The 9,297-nt window shown below is 39.5% G+C and overlaps 1 protein-coding gene across 1 annotated transcript in view; it reads left to right on the top strand.

The window, feature by feature from the left end:
* Window positions 1-1,738: 1,738 nt before the first annotated feature.
* Window positions 1,739-9,297, top strand: part of plpp1a (phospholipid phosphatase 1a) — a 17,627-nt gene continuing 10,068 nt past the window's right edge. The window contains exons 1-3 of the mRNA XM_083891235.1: window positions 1,739-2,218; window positions 5,492-5,646; window positions 8,659-8,939. Of these exons, the coding sequence (XP_083747361.1) occupies window positions 2,161-2,218; window positions 5,492-5,646; window positions 8,659-8,939 (494 nt within the window). The 5' untranslated portion in view covers window positions 1,739-2,160. The remainder of the gene's footprint in view (window positions 2,219-5,491; window positions 5,647-8,658; window positions 8,940-9,297) is intronic.

The following is a 9,297-nucleotide window of genomic DNA, read 5'->3' as shown; positions in this document are numbered from 1 at the left end:
TTCAAACGATCTTTTCACTTCATGTAACGTCATGTAAATGAATGAAATAAAAACATTTGTATGTATATATTTAATTAAAAAACGAGTTTGCTCAAGTACGATGCGGACACACAATACACAGACATGCAGTATATAACCGGACCCCAATTTCTTTTTATGAGGTCAAAGTCATCTCTTTTATTTCTCCAGCTGTTGGGCCTGTGTCTCTGAATGATTCCTCACACACAAGTGAATTAGATTTGGGTGTCATATATCATTGGTGGCTAATCTGTGAATATTATACACTCGAGATGAAATTCTGAGCCAATCCACGTCTTTGTATTTCCATAACTTCCACATTTCTTCTCTTTTTTTAAAATAGTCTTGACGCCCAAATAGTGTCAGAATCAGAATAAGCAAAACTAAGCAAACAGTTGTCTTTCAGGCTTTCAAGGCTCAGCACACATTTGCCAGAACTTATTACTAAGAGAAGCAACAAATTTTCACAAATGACTAACAATGTTTGATGTTTGATGATAATTTACTTTGTGGGCCATAAAATGTATAATTGTAAGGTGGGGACTACAGTTTCCTCTGAGCGGTGGCATTTATGACATTTTTACATCTGTATGTTACTGGCAGAGGTTAAGGTTCATGTGACAGGAGAGTGCAAAATGGCCACCGAGGTTAAATACTGAGTAGAGTTCTTTATTTATCTTTCAGGCACTGTAAGAGCCAGTTTCACTTCTTTAGGTGGTACAAAAAATAAAATATTTTCGATTCAAAAAGATAATATCAAACCAAAATCAGACTCCATTATAATGAGCAATGCTCTTAATCGAAAGAGATCCTCACATTACAGTTTTTATGGACGTATGGACTTGTTTATTTATGGACTTGCATAAGCATTAATTTTAGTGAAAATCAAATCAAACCAGCTTAAAGAAATCTAATATTAATCATCACTTTTTTTTAAAGAATTTTATTTGATCAATTTCTGTGGGTCATCATAGTTAGGTACCAGGAAGTACATCAAGACAATAAAAAAAAAATAAAATCAAAATTTCAAATTATTTCTTCAAAATCAAAGTTACATCAGAATTTCATCTGTCTTATTATATTCAATGGTTCCCTCAATACTAATAAAGGGTTGTACTCCGACATTGATTAATAATAATAATAACAATAATAATAATAAAATAATAATTTTAGTCATTACAATGATTATTTTGCAACATAACCTGCAAAGCACTAGATGGCGTAAGTGAGCTAATTACAAAGCCAGTTGTAATTTTTAGCTGCGCTGCCATGTCATGGAAAACGTAACCATCACTTTTTAGGTTTTATATCAGAACATAAAAAAGTTGACATAATTTAAATAAGATGTTAAAAGACAGAGTGAGTCGATAATGAGTCAGTGTATACTTTGATGTGTCGCTTCAACGTCCTTATTCTTATATTCCTGTATTTGGGAAGATTTAATTGTTTTATTTCAACTGCTAATATTTCCATATTTTTGAGCGCCCAAATTTTACATTAAATATATCAAATATTGCTTCGAAGTGTATTATATTATTGCACATTTCAAGTGACTACATTTAAGTTTTGCGGCTCCTGTCACTAGTGATATTCTTTCCCGACAATTCTGTTAGCCCTTGAAGGCAGCACCGGCCCTACAATGATCGGCCGTTTTCGGAACTCTTCGGATCCATGCAACGAACACCTCGTGGGCCACCGTCTTCAATCACCAGCGTGCGAGGACACAGGTGTCCGCGTTATCGACGACCGTCGATGACAGACAGCGAGTCACATTTTCGTTGTTTTAAAAAGCTAAAAGCATCTTTTTAACAACAGTCATGGCCGGCGGGTGCGGTCTACGGACAACCGGCGATTCTCTTCCGCCAGTGTACGGCAGCAAAGGGACGACGGGACCCTCCAGTTGATACGCTTCTCCCCCGTGGCGGCCCAGGCGGTCTGGTCTGTTTGTCCGTCTCCTCGTTCCTTATTGAACCATTTGGTTGTTGCGTTTTTTTCACTCCTCTGTGTCGGAATTAGCGACGTCCCAAGGAGGAGCAGCTCCTCTTCTCCACTCCTCCACCCCCACCGCCGGTTTTTATCACGGGGAGGACGCACCCACCACTACAAGCCAGGGACTCGACTCGGAGACAGACAAGAGCAAACATGTTTGAGACCAAAGGACTCCCTTTTGTCCTGCTCGACATAGCCTGTCTCGTCCTAGGTATGTCTTTAAACGCCTCTCGCCTGCTGATGCTGATGCTGTCGTTGTCGTTGTTGTTGTTGTTGTTATTGATATAATCAGATTTGTGTACTGATACATTAATCCTCATGTTCGGGTTGTAACAGTCGTCACATTGAGGGAGTGGTGAAGGTTCACCCTGCACGAGTGTGTGATATTGAAATTATACTGTGTTTATTTCAGCCTGTTACTGATAATCAATCAATAATCAATATGTATGCTGAATATCTTGCCTAGTTGACCAAAAAAACAGGGAAGAATCCCCTGGTCTTTGTTTCCATTGTTTGCTAATTACTGCCACTCACTGCTTTCACAACAATTGAAGATGTTCACAGGACACGCAGGGTTAGTAGTGCTGTGTTGTTGATGGAAACATGTTCTACTGGTGCAGTGAATACAATAAGTATAATGATTTGGTAATAAATTAGGATCAGCTATGTTAAACCAAATATTGGGGGACTCAGCATTGGTTTAAGTAAAAGGAAAAACCCAATATGATCAGATCAAATCTGTTGTTAATGACTTAGTTGTTTAAAAGAGATCTAGAAAAACTACATTGGACTGATATCGGTACCAGTACATAAATACCCAAGCTTGTGATATTGGTATTGAAAAAGTGGTATCACCCAGTTCTACCACATTTCTGTTTACTGCGTGGTTGTTTTGACTCCCCTACAGATTGTTTACCTTTTCAAAAAAGACAATATGTAATGTCTTTTATATAATATTCTTGCTGGAGTGCATGTAAACATGGATTCACGTTGCAGCTAACAACCATTTTGATTACTTTCTGATTTGATAAATGTTTGAAAATTGTGACAAAAGGTCCTGAAACTCAACGTGATGAATTCAAATACCGTGTTTGGCCCAAATGAAAAGATTATGACTCGTACTAACTGGAGATGACATAACAATGAGATCATGTGAGAAATTTCACATGAGTGCAAATATTTGAAAAAAAAAATTCCTTCAAGAAAGTGACAAATTCTGGCTCATGTTTTATTCACTGAAATATTCAAAGTGAACTGGTTTTCTTCTACTCCCTTAACAAATACAGTGTTTAAAATTCAGCAATATTTATTGCTGAAGGTGCAGCCGAACATCCCTGAAAAGATGTTTAGTTTGTTCATTATGGCAAAAATGGTTGTAATTTGTTCTCAAGTCTGTTTTAAGGTCTTTGTATTTGATTATAGGCGTCTGCAAGGCGCTCCTGGTTCATTTCTGCTGACCTCGTCTCTCAGGCTGATCATGGATAATTGATTTGTACCATGACTCATTGAGTTATAGCTTCCCTTGCGCAGACTATACAGCGTGCATGAACGTTTCAGCTATTTGTTGACATGGTTTGTACACAGTTAGGTTCAATTATCCAGTCAAATGCACGTGTGCTCAGATACTTCAAGGATTACACTTACCCACTTTGCATATTGGACCATGATAAGCCTTCAAACTGTATTCGAACTGAGATTTATTCTGGAAAAAAAACAAAACAACATTATTATGATTGTTACATTACATGTAGAGGGACTTTGACTGGGTGATGAACTCCTAACCCTACATGTGTAGCGAGTAAGAAAAAGAATGACTGTACAATCTCACTGTGTGTGTGTTTGTTTGACTGATGACTGAAGCCACGTTGATTATTCTGCTGACACACACACGCAAATGCACACACACACTGTTAAATTGTTATCATGTGCGAGAGCCCCCAACACGTTTGCCTGCATGTTGCCAAACGCGCTCGTATACGTGCAATATGACCTCATCTTATGAGAACTGAGTGATTTTTATTGTTTTGGTTTTTTGATGTGTAAAACAATCAGGTACTGAGCACGCTACAGGCTGCAAATGAAGCTCAGTTAAATATTTAATGGAAAAAATGTATTATGTTCTGTTGCTGTGTGTGTGTGGGTGTGTGTGTGCGCCAGTTAGCTCTTGGGTGAAGGCGATAGAGAGAACAAAATAGAAAGTGACTTGACAGGGAGTGGGGGGAGGTGGGGTTTTTTTTGCATGTGTTTCTGTCCCAACGTCCAGCTGCTGGAGCCATTCAGCTCAGGGTGGCACAGCTGACGGTGTGAACAGCTGCAGAAAGGGCAGAACAAAAATACCAAAGTGAAGGGAGATAGACGCAGTTTGTGGGTAAAGGAGCATCTTTGCTGCGTGTGGACTCAAGACTTATTAGCTCAATGACAGCCCCTGATTTTTTTTTTCCCAGAATGGATAAAAGACTTCTTATCCTCACGTCAATGTGCTGAACAGGCCAGAGAACGGAGAACTGTAATGTTACACTGAGACTTTGGACTTGCTAATCAGCACAATCTGTTATCTTTATGGTATTTTATCTGTAGGGAGTGTAAAGTTGTGACCACACGCTCCGCTCCTTTCACAGCTGAGTTAAAAACAAACCCAAGATCTTTACAGTTCTTTGGAGTAACTGTGGACATAGTACACTCAACAAAAATATAAACGCACAAAGAAAAACTTGTAGTTATTGTTATGTGACAAAACAGAGTAACTATCCAAAAATAACAGTACAACTTCATCAATAAAGTGGCTTTAATTTGCAACAAGCATTCAAAACAAAAGTCCTGGAGTAATGGCAGGAAGAACACGATGGGGGTCGATGATCCAAGTTCACAAACTTCAATAACGTGTGTCCACCATTAGCCTCACGCAGAGCGCTACACCGGTGACGCATGGACATCACCAGGTTGTCGATCGTGGCCTGGAATGATCGTGGAATGATGCACATTCAGTTGTGTTGCCACAGCTGTAACGTTCAACCCAGCACTCATCATGCCAATGGCACGCTCCCTCCCTGGTGTGCCCTTTTATTGACCAGGACCATAAGGAGTGTCTGTGTACTGGTCACGCATATTGACCACCACTCTGCCATTGCTCCATGACTCTCGTGAGTTGAAATACTCAATCTGAGTTTGTAGTCAATAGGAGTGGCCAAGTGACACTGGACAACCGGGTTTGAGCAAAATAAACCATTACATAAACAAATGCATCAAGAATCTGAGCAAATGTCATGACATTCTACTTTTGTTATATTTCTGTTGAGTATACATTCTTAAGAGTGTTTTGTGTCGTAACACACTGAGATGTGGATGAAATAAATGTGTACATGTAGAATTACGTTCATTTGAGGGGGAAAAGCTGTGTTTTCTTTCAGCACCTTCTCCACCTCTGCAGTGTGTCTCTGTACCTCTGACCTCTTGTGATAACTCCCCCCTGATCTCTTGTCCACAGGAGGTCTGCCTCTGGCAGCCTTTAACCTGGGTAAGATCCGTCCCTACCAGAGGGGCTTTTTCTGTAACGACGACAGCATCAAGTACCCTTTCCACCACAGCACTATAACCTCCACCGTGCTCTACACTGTGGGCTTCGCCCTGCCCATTAGCTGCGTAAGTAGGAGGCGCTCACGCCGACAACGACAGGTGTAACCGAGCACAATAATGCTCAGCTCACCTACGTGGAAAGCTGAAATTATTTGCTCTCAGTTACATGTGTTTTTCTCTATAGACAGAACAGAGCCAGCAAGACCAGTGCCTTAAAGAGCTAATACTTTTCCAGAGTTTGATCGAGGGATAATTCAGAATAACCAGCTTCCTGTTTGATGCTACACATCACTTAAAGGCCCAGTGTGTGAGACTGAATCACATCGAATGGTGAGACAGGTAGAGGGTAGAAGATTAATGGATGGGTGAGACTGCTAATTGTACAAATGGAATACTAGAAATTATGTTTTTTCTTATTTATTTGTGAAGCAAGCTTACACTTTTGATTTTCAGAGCTGCTGTAGAAACATGGCAGCGCAAAGATAGCGGGCTCCCTAAAGCTAAACTACATTTAAGTCCAATTCTAAGGCTCTGTAAACCACATTATTTACATTTTTAAAGCAGGTATAGAATTATACGAATATAACTATGGACACTGGACCTTTTAATTTGTACAATGGTAGTGTTTTGTCTCAGTGAAACCAAATACTGATTCTGCATCAGATGATGTTTAGTTCTTTTCAACTAACGACAGAGGAGGATGTCCACTTACAAACAGCTGAAACAGATAACGTCTGTGTAACGTCTGTTGAAAAGCATTTCTTTATATAACTTTATTTATTCTCAACTACTAAAACAGGATTTATATAACAAAAATACATTATTATGGGGATTTTAATCATCTGCTCAATCTGCTGATTGCATTTTTTGTTACCGTTCATGATCCAGATCGAAACATTTGATCCGTCCAAAATATACAAACGCACAAATGATTCCAGTAATGAAAAATATAAATGACACGAGGCAAGTCTGGGCATTTAAATTTTTTTTTTTTAAATCTTGACCTCTTTTTGCTGTTGCTGATTAGTACAACAGATGTGCAGCGCGCGTTCTTTGTCCTTCTGTTCCTTAAAATAGCTGGAATGCTCTTCTGGACCAGAGTGATTGTTTTCAGAGAAAGTGCTGCTGCTGCTGCTGGTGCATCTCTGTGTGGGTTTGATTTCTATTTTTTACTGTTGTTTAATCAATGATTACTTCATCTATGTATCACCACTGTTCATAACCTCGATCTCTAAACACTTTACTTGGTTTTTATGTCACTGCAGCCTTTTGAGCGTATGTGGGAGTTTATCGCACCGTGAGAGGGAGAGTGTTTGCTAAAGGGAAAAGGGGATTGTCAAACGTGATCGTGTATGTCACGTAGGGAACCACTGCTTCTTCTCACTACGCTGACAGCTTCGGCTTCCTGTAGGTCTGTTTGGGAGACTGTGATGGGATTTTTTTTATTTATTTATTTATGGGATGTCTCTCTGAGGGATTCACTGAGGTGCTTCACTTGTCATTTTAACTATTAACATTCACTCTTTACCAGCGTTTTAACACTTTGACCATTAATACCCTGCACGCTGACCTGCTGCTGAGGACGTGGAGGAAACAAACACAGTTGGTGTTTAAAAACTCACATGGTGGACTTCTCCTCACGCACTGTTGCATCATGGGTCTTTTTATAACGCACATTTTCTTTTTGCTTGTTTTTTTGTCTCTCATTGCCTCTCTGCTAGCTGGACTCCCGTTCGCAATTCTCAATTTGCAACACAGTCCTTTCCGCCGGGGCTTTTTCTGTAACGATGATACGATCAAGTACCCCCATAAAGAGGACACCATTTCCTATCAGTTGTTAGGAGGTGTTATGATTCCCGTCACGGTGCTCACTGTAAGTGCATCCCGTCTTGTTTCCGTGCAAACGGTTTTGTCTTCGGTACTTAATTCACATCTGACATTGCTGCTTACACTGACCCAATTCTACAGCTTTTTAACTTCTCATTTCTGTACGATTGCTTGTGTTTACATTATTCTATAATGCGTGTGTTTTAATTGCTTGCATCTGACGTCACTCGTATTAACTGTAATTTCCTAACAGCAACAAAAACTCTCACTGACACAGAGATGTGATGCATTTATTTTAAAACTAGTTAATTCTGTGATGTGGCACAAGGCACAAGCAGTGACCTAATAAGCGCAATCAGTTTGAAAAGAATGGCACTCAAAATGCCCAGAATACAAACTCCATCCATCCAATAAGCAGGGAAAGAGACATTACAAGATAATGCTGAATAAATAAAGCTGAAATCCAACTTCCTTTGTAAATATCTTGATATGTATATGCTGCACGAAGTTAAAGTAACCTTAAATGCTCTGCGACCCATCGGCAGAAGTTGTTAAAAGACACTGAAAGCAGAGCGGAAGCGAAACAAACACACTCTCATGCACCTGAACCACAACCATTTTTAACAAAGGGAATTAGGTCAAAATTACACTGAAACGGTCCAATCTTTTTTGGATGACTACATCACAATGTATTTATTTGAAGTGGACGTCCTCCTGTGTTCATGTTAATTTTCATAGAATTATTATCCAAGAGAGATGCAATAGGTAGAAACACTGTACATTTTTCAATTAATAATATAAATGCTTTCCCTCCCGGATTTAGGAGAGGGTCATGATGCCACACTCGTGTCATATTAATAAATATTGGCGCTTTATGTAGCTGAGGCCTCGCTTTGTCCAAATGTAAACAAAAAAATCAGCCTACCAGCACATATTAGTTTGTTTAATCAAACTGTGCTGTTGGCAGATTTTTTTTTATTATTAAAGCAATTGGGCTGTCTGCTATCTGATGTTCACCATTTACAAATATGAGATGGTTAAGTGACATCAATCTCATCGCTCTACATCTATTGGGTATTTCCTAAAAAAGATATTTGTGTTCAACTTTTTAAATCACTATACCTATTATGTTGGAGAAGAATAGTGGGATTATGGGAATATCGCTGGCTCTGATGTCATAGATTTTGTTTGTTATTCTAATACTTCTACGTGTCTGACATCTCTAACTCTGTAACTCCTCCCTCTCTACAGATGATCTTTGGCGAGTGCTTTCTAGTTTATCTAAATCGCATCAAGTCCAAGTCGACCTTCGGCAACTACGTTGCCTGCGTTTACAAAGCCATCGGCACCTTCCTCTTCGGTGCCGCCATGAGCCAATCTCTGACCGACATAGCAAAGTATTCCATCGGCCGACTCAGGCCGCACTTCCTGGACATCTGCAAGCCCGACTGGACGAAAATCAACTGCTCCGGAGCGGCTTATATCGAAAACTTCACCTGCACTGGAGACGCGACGATGGCCAATGAGGGCAGGTGGGTTTCAGTCATCCTCCTACACTACTGCTACTATACTAGAATCAAGACAACAAAATAAGAGCTTTATATGATAGATTACTATCATGTTTTTACATGTGATTTTAGACAAAACAATGGGATGTTTAATCAAATTTGCCGTTTCAGATTTGAACTTGAACCATTCCAAATGTGTGTTTTGTTTCTTAAGAGGAAACACAACAAACTGCCAGAATAAAAGCCCTAAACGTCTGACATCTGCATTGTTATGCAACAGCACAAAGGGTGGTCGTTAAAATGTGTCAATGAACAATTTATGTAGGATTATATAATCTATTTTTTTTTTACCACTTTGACACAGCGACTGTTTACGTCAGTA

The sequence above is a fragment of the Microchirus variegatus genome (genome assembly GCF_963457635.1).
Source record: "Microchirus variegatus genome assembly, chromosome: 1".
Lineage (NCBI taxonomy): Eukaryota > Metazoa > Chordata > Actinopteri > Pleuronectiformes > Soleidae > Microchirus > Microchirus variegatus.
Note: the sequence above shows the minus strand (reverse complement) of the source record. Positions and strands in the feature narration are given on the sequence as shown.